Below are 12,756 nucleotides of genomic sequence, written 5' to 3' on the forward strand. Positions count from 1 at the left end.
TGACAAGTATCCGTATTTTTTACTTTTTTTTTTGCTTTTAAATTGAATAATTTGTCAAAGATATGGATTATTTTATACGTGTTTTATGGAAATCCATTTTATAAAATAGATTAGTTTTGATCGACGAAATCTTTGATTTCTTCATATTAAATATATTTATGGTTATTTTTGGCGTAAAATTTAAATGCATTTCAGATGCTGACTTAGATTTTACTGTCATTTTCGGTATGTGTGCGGAATATAATGTGACGAGACACTGTGAAATGAGAAGTCTAAGGCAAAAGCTTCTTGAGCTAACCATTAGTGGGTGGCAGCGTGTCAACGCGAACTTTCCGGTTGTTTTAAAGGGCGCCGGTTCTTTTTGTCCGGAAGTCAGTGTTCGCGCTCCGTTCATGTCGGTGTACTGTTGTCGCGTACGTTTCTCTCCTCCGTCGAACATATTTGCACAATACTATTTGTTTTTGTGAAATAATATTTTGATAGGCTCACTGAACGTCATCGCATAATAAAATAATTATTGTTCTTTATTTACACTGAAATGGCTGAACACGTGTTCCAACAACGATATTTAATCAAGTAAATCGTTCCATTCGTTACGTATAAATATACTGTGAAATAAAAACCAGTGAGGTGTAACAATAACGTTGATACTTTATAGTCACTGCGATCATCGTATTCATCGCGTAGTAAAAAATATACAATAGTGCGGCATTAACAAAACAGTATTAAATAAAACGGCGAATATAAAAATGTAGACATTTATTTTGCTAGTGATTCGGTTATTAAACGTGCTTGATAGTTGAACTATACGATATACTAACTATACTCATTTCATACTTTCATCACTGGCAATTATTTCATAGCCATCGGGACAGCTTTATGTAAAAAACAGTAACATTATTTATGTAAGTAAAATTAAAACCGACCAGTTAAACACTTTACAAGGAGAAAGTTTAAAAATGAACAAAAAAATCCTTTTTTCTGTAAAATGGTTTGAATGAAATAATTTAAAAAAAGTTATCAGTACAACTAAAAGTGGAATGAAAGTATTTTAATTAAGAAATACTTTTTGTGTATTTCAGGTTTTTACTTTGATCATTCTGGTATTTGTTTTATTTTTTAATCGTTTCTGTCATTTGTTATCTCTTTGAACTTGAATTATTAATGTACCAGCATCATTGGTAGTACAACAGTTGCAAAATATTGCAATCATTGCTCACTAAAATAGAAGGGACAATAATGGGAAGTACAATGAGACGATTTTATGATTTCAATATAGACTAATTTTTTTTTTTACCTTTTATAAACTCAACCTTGTTAGAATTTCATTTGCATTAGTTTAAAAACTGAAAACTCCCGAGGTCAAAACGCTCATATTGTTAAGCAGAGAATTAGTTTAGTTCTCTTTTAGTGAGATCTAATGAGAAGAAAAAATTGTATTTTTCTTCATTTTATGTATCAATATTATAGTTTATCAAGTAGTAACTATAATCAATAGGTTGTTAGCTGTTTAACTTTATCCAAACGTATTAAATTTCATGTTACTTTTATCAGTAAAGTTTACTCTTGTTAAGCTTTTTAAATATTTATTTTTATGTAAAAGTTTCATAGTGTATTTTTGCTTTATATAAAATCATAAAAATATTTTAATTATAAATAAGTAATATATATAATATTCGATATTAGATGTTGTATTATATTTTCATACTTAAAATTGAATTAATTATTCATATGTATTTTTTTACAATTTCATGTTATTTTTGGCTTATGATAAACAAAGAAACGACTATCAATTTAATTATTAAAGATAAGTTCTCAAGATTTTTGATCACTTAATGAAAAACGGTAGTTTTGGCAGTATATTTTTATTTCAATAGATACATATTTTACTCAATTCATTTTAAAATATTTTTATCAGGTACTTGGTTTTTTATTTTCAATGGATTTCAAGGATTATTTTTTTGTTTATATGGTTAAGTAGTTGATTGTCCAAAGACAAAGTATGCATAATTAAAGATAAGTAAATTTAATTGAAGAATAATAAATTAGAATTCAAAACTAAATAAAAAAAATGATACTTAAAAATATAGACCGTAGTATCTTGAAATTAATTGTTTAAATTATCATAGATCATCACTATTATATTTATCCAAACTATTTGGGATCGGCTCTACCTTGTACATTTGGATAGGGTTTTTATACGAATATCGACCTGACACGACCTTATTATGATCGAGGGGCAAGATGTGCGCCATTATTACAGTTGTTATACGATCACCCATCCGGGAACCTATAGCAAATAATACAAATGAACATCAGCGCTAAAGTAGCAACTGAATGATTAACATGTGTGCGCCACACCACGGCCCAATATTTATTCATCGGCGTAATTTAGATAGATTTCAGAGATTTAATCAGATAACAAATATATTTTTAATTAAATTTCAAATATAAAATTACTGGACTTATTTAGTTCAGTCAGAATGCTTTCTGTTTCAGTGCATAGGTACTAGAGTGTGATTTCGTTGCACTGGACTATGTAAGTTCTTCTGTACTCTCTAACACAATTATAGTTTACCAAAGAAGACGTTAAAAGTTTATAGTATAGTATAGCAAATGAAATATTAGTTTCAATAGTATCAAATTATTATTTTTTCTTTAGTTACGCGTGTAAATTATATATTTATTTTAAGTAGCATAGATAATATGCAAAATATAATAATTATTGTAAAATTCACTTTATTTACTTTTACTTTAAAAGTACTTTATTTTATTTAATAAAACAAACAATTCTCGGAAACAGTTTTCTTATAGTAATATTTGCTAAATTGAATTCGAACTAGATACATAACTCATGCTTAATGTAAAAAATATATAAAGAAGATAATATAATTTATAAAACCTTTCGACATTAAGAGCATAGAAATATAATGCGCTTACAAAATTCGCAGTCTTTGTTGACAAGAAACATAATTTTGAATCTTGAAAATAGCAGTTAACACTATAACGTAAATATATCTATATTGTATTGTGTAATTGATCATCATTTTTATTACAATTTATGCCATATCAAACAATTTATTTTTCTTTTAGCTTCCATTCGAAACTGAGAAGGTATTAATTTTACTATGATGTGTTTTTTTTATATTATTTTTTATTTTTTTGTGTCTGTTACCACTTTTTCTCAGCTCTCACCGAACCGATTTCTTTCAACGATACGTCAAAATATCACAAATCGTATCTAGTCGAAGACATTACCCTCAAAAACTGAAAAAATTTCTCTCGTTCCCTGCAAATAGGCGAAATCTCAAAAAAAATTACAAATTTAAAAATCGCTAAATTTCGACATTTTTTTCCATTTTTTTTTCTTAAAACTGCCATAACTTTTACAAAAATAATCAAATAAATATAATTTTTTTTTTATAAATGCACGATGTCTTTACCTATTATTTGATATATTTTTTTTATAAATCTGACCCTTTACCTGCCTACAGGGGGTATTCAAAATGACAACTTTTCATGAAAAATTAACTTTTGAAAGTGTTCTGGAAATATTGACACTTTTATATATACCTTAAATTAAAGCTTATGTAATATACTTTATTATAGAAAAAAAAAATTTCTGACTTTATTTTAACTTCAAGGTGAAAACGGACATCAAAATTAATAAAAAAATACGATTTTTGTAAAAAAATTCTTTTTTATATTTTTAACTTTATAACGCTATAACTTTTTGAAAAAAGTTCACATAAAAGAAAAGATCTTATAGCTTTTGGAATAATCCATCAATTTTTTAAAATTAAACACTATCAACAGATTTGTATCGAATCGTTTTTTATGATATTGATTTTAATCACTGTCAGATATCATCTATACTTGTCTCAACTATGCCACGTACTCACTGTGCTAGGTTTCTTATTTGATTTATCATTGTACAATCTATACATTATTAGTACAATAATAACAAAATTATATGCGAAAAAATTCTTCTAAATATTTTTTTTTGTTTAATAAAGGTTGATCTAAAAAAAATCAAAGAAACTATTGAAACATACTTTATAAGCTAGTCCAAATTATTATAATTAAACAGTAAACGTTTATTGGGCATTATAATTAAAATATCAGATTCGTTTATTAATTTAAGTTGCGCTCATTTATACTGATAGCTATCAAAAAAGCTATATTTGAGTAAGAATATGTAAAATATTGTTAAACTATAATAATTTTTCACAATATGTTTAAAATATCCTATTATAGAATGTAATAAAAAAATATTGTTTTAATAATTTAAAATAAATCATATATAATAACAATACATGTGACAGTAATGGATATATTTTTATTACTGTTTTAACTTGTTTTAGTAATACGAATCAACAAAAGAACATTTTGAAAATTTAGATTAAATTCTATGATAATATGATTGAGCGAAACTAATGAGCGTTATCTAATGTAATTTTATTCAGTTGCTTTGAAACGTACGTCTAAGTTTATGATTATTTAAGAAAAAAAAGTTTTAAAAAATGTATCTTTTTATGATAACTTTATATAATAAGTATACTTTAATAATTGATATTTAATAATTAGGGCGCTGAATTTTAGGCATTTATAAATTTTGTTTAATGCTTTAAATTTATTCAACTTTATTGTAAGTTAAAATTTAGGGGTGTTGACCCCCGATACTATAACTTTGATAAAAACATATTACTAAGCTCTAAAGGAAATTAATTAGAATATATATAGGTTGATGGTGTGTTTGGAATAATTTAACAAAATTTATAAATATAAATATAATTCCGTGCCTTATTAATAATTCTTTTAACTGAAAATGATACGTTTACATAATATATAAATTTATTTTTAGAGATCATTGTTGAATTAAATATATATATATATATAAGAACGTAATTATAAAAAGTTATTTCAATTTAATTCCTTTACAAATACTTAAATCAATATTTAAACGAAATATTGTCCATTTCCCAGTCGGTAATTTGTATATAATACTCATCATCTTCCCTTCCAACCACCTAAAAAATAAAAAAGAATTCTTCGCCTGTGTTTTTGTAGAAACACTTTTTTTGTAACATTTTTACTTAAGGGGAGCAATCTATAGAAAAATTTAATTTATAAAAAGTCATTACATAGGTAGCTGAACTATACAAAGACTATACATGTTTATTATTTATGTTAAAAATGTAAAAATAATGAATGTGCCAAACCTTTATTCCACTTATTTTTGAGATAAAAAACTATGAAATGTTCCTAAATAATAATCCGTTGGATTTTATTATTTACACGCTTATGCTTATATTGCTTACAACTTGTGTACCTCTTAACCAAACAAATCAATTTAGTTTAAATCACGTATTCAAATCCTTTAAATAACATAACAACCTACAATGCTAACTTCATTATGCGTGCAAAATTTGTGTCGCTCTTCTTAAAGCTAATTAGAACATCTTACAGGTCGAGTTAAGACAGATATTTTGAATTTTTATAATCAAGAGCACTAACAATGACGTTTTTATAGTTTCGTTTGTAGTTAGTAGTATTTGATATACAGAGTAGAGGACAGTTGGGTTGAGTTTATTTGGAAATTTGAAGTGTAAAAACCAATAAAGTATAGTAATAACTTTTAAATATATGCTCATGGAATTATTTTTCAAAAATGAACGTTAAGTTGTTCTTCAATCAAATGAAAAATAATACGAATAAAAATAATTTATACTTTTTCTCGTCAGTGATAATAAATGTTTTTTCTGTCTTTTATGATATTTATGTAAATATTAAGTTTTTTTATTTCAACTCTCGTTCGAGCATAATTTTTCACGTTTAAATTATTTCTTCATCGACTAAATTTAAGAAAGAGAGTCTTGTGATTTATTTATTTTATAAACATACGATAAAAAACTATAAAAAAATCCAATTTAAGTATGTAATTGGAAGGGGAATAAATATGCACTGAGTTTCCAAGATTATAGAAATCAGTTAGTTGTGGTTTTTGTTGATCTCACCTATTTTGTTACAATTTGTAAGTTTGTTATATCTTTGAGATTTAGGTGAATTGTTTACTTCTTAATCATCCACAAAGGTTGTTTTGAACTTTGAACAATTTAATTCGCTTAGTTAGATTTTAATCATTTAAGTATTATAATGATAATTTATCTAGGACTTGAGTATTTTATGTTGAGTATAAAAAACTCCATAAAAAATTAAATTTAAAGTTTTGAAAAAAAAAAAAATATATATATATATACTAAGCTTGGAACTATTTTAAGTTTATCATTTAATTTCTTTACAATATAAAAATTAATTCAATCAAAATTATATTGACTCAATTCGGTTTATCCTAGTTTATACTAATGTATCAGTCGTTTGGATGGTTAGTTTTATAATTAATAATTTATTTATGTTTTCGGTACATAAAACTATATTAGATAAAAGTAAATCCAATCTATTGGTCAAGACAAGAGATGAACATTATGTACAAAAATCTATATAATTTTTATTTTACCCTTAAAATTTTATTTAAGATAAATATCAATGAGAAGTTATTATTTTTCATTGAAATTTTCAATAACACCGTGCATTTTAAATGTTATCTTATCAAAAGCAAACTTTAGTCACTTAAATATAAGATAAAATCAATTTGTTCATCACTAGCATAACTTGTACTGTTTTAATATACTCTTTTTGTCTTACTCATTGTATTTTTTTAGTTGTAGTTATAATAATACTTTTTAAATTATAATTGAAACAATTTATAATAAAATAGATGATGGCTTAATAATATTAAGATTATTAATAATCATATATTCAATGAAACTACTAAAGAAAAGTTGATAGACTATAAAAAACATTGTTGAGTAGAAAAAGATAATGTCAGTTGATGATATTATTTAAGATTTGAATTCGGTCTCAAATCAATTTTATTTATATTCAATTTTCATAAAAAATCTGTGGATGTAATGATGATTATATTATTATGATAACAAAATTATACGAAACATTGAAAAATCTTTTACACAAAAAATAATTATTTATATTTTTTAAATTTTTTGCAAAATTTATAAAGATAAAAAAATTTTAAAAGAAAATTTATATAATTGAGTAATATTTTAAGTAAATTGTTATTTCACTTGCTTTTAGATACAAAATTTGTTTTTGTAAAATTAGATGTTTGAATGGTTTAGCTAGGATTATTTTACAAATAATTTTACATTTTTTTTGGTACAAAATATTTAACAGCACTGACATTTAACTTTTATAGGCCAATAAAACAAGATCTGTAGTATTAGTTTATTAAATTATTCAATTATAATGTCCTTAATACTAAAAAGTTATATGATAATTTATAAAAACAATTAATTTATGCGATTTGAAATTTTACGATTTTGAAAAAAATTGCCGGTGTTAATAGTTCGACATTAATTTACTTTTATATTAATATATTAACCAAAAGCAGAGGTATTTCAATGATATGTATTCATAAAAATTTTATCATACAATGCATTTAAGAAGTATTAGTTTTTTTTAGAGACTAAGAATCTTTTAAACTGCATAATTAAATTTGTTCATATCATTCAGTTTACATTTTACACTAACTTAAAGTCATTTAAATTAATCTAACATCTATTATACTTGTATAAAATATAATTTTTAATATTATTAGAATAATTTTAATGAAATTTGTTTAATCGTGTTTAAATTGGTATTTAATTTCTTTATGTGTTGAAATATCTAGTTATATTAATTTATTTTAGTAAAAATACTAAACAAATTTAAGAAATAATTTTTTTAATTTAGTGGCAAATTTCCACTTATACATTTTTTTGGTTAAATTTAAGTGTTCATAGGTTAATAACAAAAAATTATTAATTTATAGTAGTTTTTCATAAAAGTTTTAATTTTATTTTGCAGATATTGTATAAGTTTAAAATAAATACCACAACCATAGGAAATTTGATGCAGCCAAGCAGTTCGAACGTAAGTCATAATTATTTCTAAGTTTTATGTGATTTTATTTTTTAAGCCGCTGTACTAGTCCAAAAACTGAAGTATTATGGCGTTTTTAAATTTAAAATTTGATTTTCTCAGTTTACATACTGTTGTATACATACTTGTTTTTTCCGTGTACCCATCTTATGTACCTTCATTTGCTTGTTATTAAATATATTGTTCTTTTTATATGTTCTATAGGGGTATTCACTTTATTAGCCTCGATGCGAAGTTGAAAAGTTATTAATTTTAACATGATGTGTTTATTTTTATTTTTTTATGTCTATCACTACTTTATCTTTGCTCTCATTAACCGATTTTTCTCGACAGTATGTCAAAGATCACAAATCGTATTTAGTTGAAGAAATTACCCTCAAAAATTGAAAATTTTGCCCTCGTTCTCCGTAAATGATGAAAATCCCTCAAAAAATTTCAATTTTTAAAATTGTAGTTAAAAAACATGCAATTTCGGTGTTAAAATCTACGATGTCATATTTTATTTTTTCATCTTTAAATTACTGTAAATTTTTTAAAAATCTATAGATCAATACAATTTTTTTTCATAAATACTTTATATTTACTTCTTTTATTTGACATACTTTTTATTAAAATCAGTCTATTTTCCTTCATACAGGGGGATTTAAATCTTTAAAAATAAGAGTAATAAATAGAACTTTTTGAACTTAAATTTTGAAAATGTTTCCAAAATCGGAGTATTTTAAATATATGTTTAAATATATGCTTTAAATATATGTCAATTTACAGCTTATGATAAATTCAATAAGTTAAAAAAAAAAAGTTGTCCCTACACCTTTTGACTATGGGGAAATGCCCTCCTTATTAAACAAAAATGTAATATTTATGTAAAAATCACTGTTTAAAGTGTTAATATTTTGATACTTAAACGTATCATAACTTAATTTAAAATGCCAAAGCAAAAAAATATTTTTTGTATTGTAACCTTAAGTATTGCCCTCTTATTTGGTATACATTTTTAGAAAATCTGACCATTTATCTAAACACAGAGGAGATTCAAAAAAGCAACTTTTACACAAAGTTAAATTTTTCAACTTAACTCTTGAAAATGTTCTGGAAATACTGACACTTTTATACATACCTTAAATTACAGATTATGTAAAATACTTTGCTATGAAAAAAAAAAAAATTTCGACATATAGTTTGTCTTCATGGTAAAAATGGATATTGTATTCAAAAGAATGCTATGTTTTTGTTAAAATTCTGGATTTTGTATTTTATTTTAAAATACCTTACAAGAGGAGTACATTGATTCTCGTATAAATTATATGAACATAATTGACATAGCATAGAAAATTTAACTTATTTAAATTTTTTTGCTTCTCTTAAGTCGAGAAAAATAACTTTGAAATTTGAATTAACTTGAATTGTCATTTTTATCTACCCAAAAATGCGACGTATGGTGCCGAGTCAGTAATACTTGTGTTTTTCACGCTTGGGGTATGAGGTTCGAACCCCTAGTGGGAATAAATTTTGTTTCTGTATACAAAATGATCTAAAAAATAAATAAAATATCTAAAAAAAATGGTTTTTAGTTTCACCAGAATTTAACAATGGATTTTTACAACTATAATCAAATTTTATAATACGCTCAATTGAGTAGATCTTTTTAACAACTTTTTGATTGGTCTTTTTAGTTAAAGTAAATCATTAAAATTAATTAAGTTCTGAATATTTCAATTATAGACTCTTTTTAAATACCAAAAATTACTTAGAAATTATTACTATGATTTCTATTTATGTGATTTATTACGATAAAAATGTAAAAAAATATTGAGCTTTACTGATAAATTTATTATAAATAGTAATTATAAAATTTCCTGACTCATTAATAATAATTTTGTTTAACATATTTTATAAATATTTTATTAAGTTTGTCGTCAAATTAAAAATTTTAAATTAAACGATTGGCCATCCTTATTGGCCAGTAGAACTGTTAAAAAAAATTTTTTTATTGGAATATATTAAAAAAAAAAACTAAAATCTAGAGACTCAATTTTTGGTTTCTCACCTGATTGTTTCGGAAATATCTAAAAATTTTAATTATGTATAAAATGCTATTTTCGTTGTATTATTTATAAATGTTTATAACATTATTTTCATAGACCTTTTTGATCTTTATTATTAATTAAAGGTCAAAATAATTTTTAAATAAAAAAAAATTTAGGAGTAAAGTATTATGTATATATTAAATACCTGGTATGTAGGAATCACCTTTATTGAGTAGTTATTTATTCTATTTTTAGAACTCATCCCTTTTTAATATTTATTACTTAAATATTTTGAATTATATAAATTGTTACCTTAATCAAATATATTTAAATTTCAATTCAAACGTTCTGCTATGATAAAATTACAACTGTTTTATATCATTATCAATATAAAACATATATATACATAATCAAATGAACTAATTATCAAAAAAATAATTTATCGCTATAGATTGGGCAACACACCAAACAGTTTCACGTATCGTAATGTACAACTATACTCAAAGCTAAAATTTACAGTAGGCGATAAGGGCCTTTTATTAATGCGTCCTGCTGGCATATAGTTGATCGTAACATGAAATTTTACTTTTATAAATTAGTAACTTACTTGTTTAATTTAATTAAATTAGATAGAAAAAAATGATGTTTTAGTGACCTGAGGTATTTTAACTATTCTATAATGTATCTAAAATATTCCCGGGATATAAAATTTGACCTACTGTGCATGTTATATAAAGCATGACTTAACCTTTTACTACATACTTACTTAACATTATAATGTCTCGACGTCAAAGTTTAATAATATTACATGAGTATCAAAAAGGTTCTTTGGTTTATTTAATGTAAATGGTTTTCTTCTTACTTGTAGCATATTCACTTTATTTCTATTTACATACGTTCTAGGCAGTGGTCGTCTGCATCAAAATTAAAGGTGAAAATCTTTTTCTGTATTGTGGAAGGGTTCCATTTATGTAATTTCAGCAAATAATGTTTCAGTTGACGTTCATAATGTCTATTAAATTATAGATATTGTTTCAATTTAATAAAAATGTCATAATATTTAGTAATGGACGTATAAGGATATTTTTAAAGAATATCAATAGTAATTTACAATAAAGCTAACTATAAATAAATAACTTCATGTTTGTAAGTTTTATTAAAAGTATTTCATTTTATACAAAATATAATTATAATTAAATTAATTCTATAAAATCGATTACTTTTACTTTTTAAATAAAACTGTATATTAATAGTGAAAAAACGAAATTGAAAATATTGGATAAAACTTTTTATTGATATACAAAAGTTGGAGGTACCATACTTTTAGTATTTTTTTTTTTTACTACAAGAAATTCAATATCAGCTGTTACACAGAAAAAAACATAGTTTTAATACTAGTTTCTTGTTGTTTTGTGTTGTTTATAATAACTCATCTTCATTTTGTATTTGACAATTTGCAAATATATAATATTTTTACTTTTTACCACAAGAAAATATTCTTAAAAAAACTAATTACCCACTATTGCGTCTTGAGTTAAACCTACTTAGAGTGACATATTGGCGGTTATGAAATCTTCAAAAGCAATCTTAGATTCTCATTTATTAAGAATGAAAACTCTGTACTTATAAAAAAATAGTTTCTCTACTATTCAACAAATCCGTTAAAATAGTTAAAAGGCGTTTTGAGAAAAGATATTACTTAAAAAGTTCTAAATAGATTTATTATATTATTTATGTCTGAAAAACTGAACATATATTTTAGTTATACAATGGGACTGTATTAGTAAATTTTAAAAATAATTGCTTTAAAATCAATATTAATTTAATATAAAAAATATCTTAATTATGGATAGTGTAAATATTTTATTATCTAAAATAGTATTTTCATTTGTTTGTACTGACAATGGTTTACTAAAAAATGTAAAATAAAATAATTATAAATATCATAATATCATTAATGTGAAGCTGAGGAAGTATTAATTTTACTATAATGTTTTTCTTTTTTTTGTGTGTTTATCTACACTTTTTCTCAGTTTTAACCAAACCGAATTTTTCAACAGCACGTCAAAAAATCTCAAATCGTATCTAGTTGATGATATTGAATTCAAAAATATAAAAAGTTTTTCTCAATCCATGTATACAGGGGAAATACTCCAAAATTTACGATTTTTTTTTAAATCGGCAAATTATGATATTTTTTAAACTTTGTTCTCTTAATACTGTTATAGATTTTTGAAAAAATTAACGAATGAAAATAGATTTTTTTGTATCAATTTTTTAAAAACTAATTAATTTATATTTTAAGTCAAATAGTATAGATCTTTAGGAGGGAGGCAGTAATTATCCATTTAACCCACCTTTTACAAAAAATAATTTAAGTGTCAGTTATACATATTTTCAGAAAGAGTTCTCTTAAAATAATAATTATTTCAAGAAAATTATACTTGATGTTTTTTAGTTTTATATACTTTTCGATTTTAAAGTTATTAATTACTTATTGTATCATTCCTTATACCTTATTATAGCTTATCATACCTTATTATAGTATCAACTTTATTTTTTTTTAATGCACAATATGTATTTAACTAGCATATAAAATAAAACATATTCTTATTAAGAAAATGACTGGTCAATGACAACTTTCGACCATTATTTTGGAAGTTATAATTATTTTATAATATAGAGTGGAGGTAGTGTCTGGGTTATGTTATTTTTATCACTACACATT

The 12,756-nt window shown here is 23.6% G+C and overlaps 1 protein-coding gene across 1 annotated transcript in view; it reads left to right on the forward strand.

Moving 5' to 3' along the window:
* The first annotated feature begins 421 nt into the window (after window positions 1-421).
* Window positions 422-12,756, forward strand: part of LOC126901008 (cAMP-specific 3',5'-cyclic phosphodiesterase) — a 323,154-nt gene continuing 310,819 nt past the window's right edge. The window contains exons 1-2 of the mRNA XM_050677100.1: window positions 422-905; window positions 7,924-7,989. Of these exons, the coding sequence (XP_050533057.1) occupies window positions 7,969-7,989 (21 nt within the window). The 5' untranslated portion in view covers window positions 422-905; window positions 7,924-7,968. The remainder of the gene's footprint in view (window positions 906-7,923; window positions 7,990-12,756) is intronic.

This window comes from Daktulosphaira vitifoliae, unplaced genomic scaffold, assembly GCF_025091365.1.
Source record: "Daktulosphaira vitifoliae isolate Bord-2020 unplaced genomic scaffold, ASM2509136v1 Scaffold_3, whole genome shotgun sequence".
Classification (NCBI taxonomy): Eukaryota; Metazoa; Arthropoda; class Insecta; order Hemiptera; family Phylloxeridae; genus Daktulosphaira; species Daktulosphaira vitifoliae.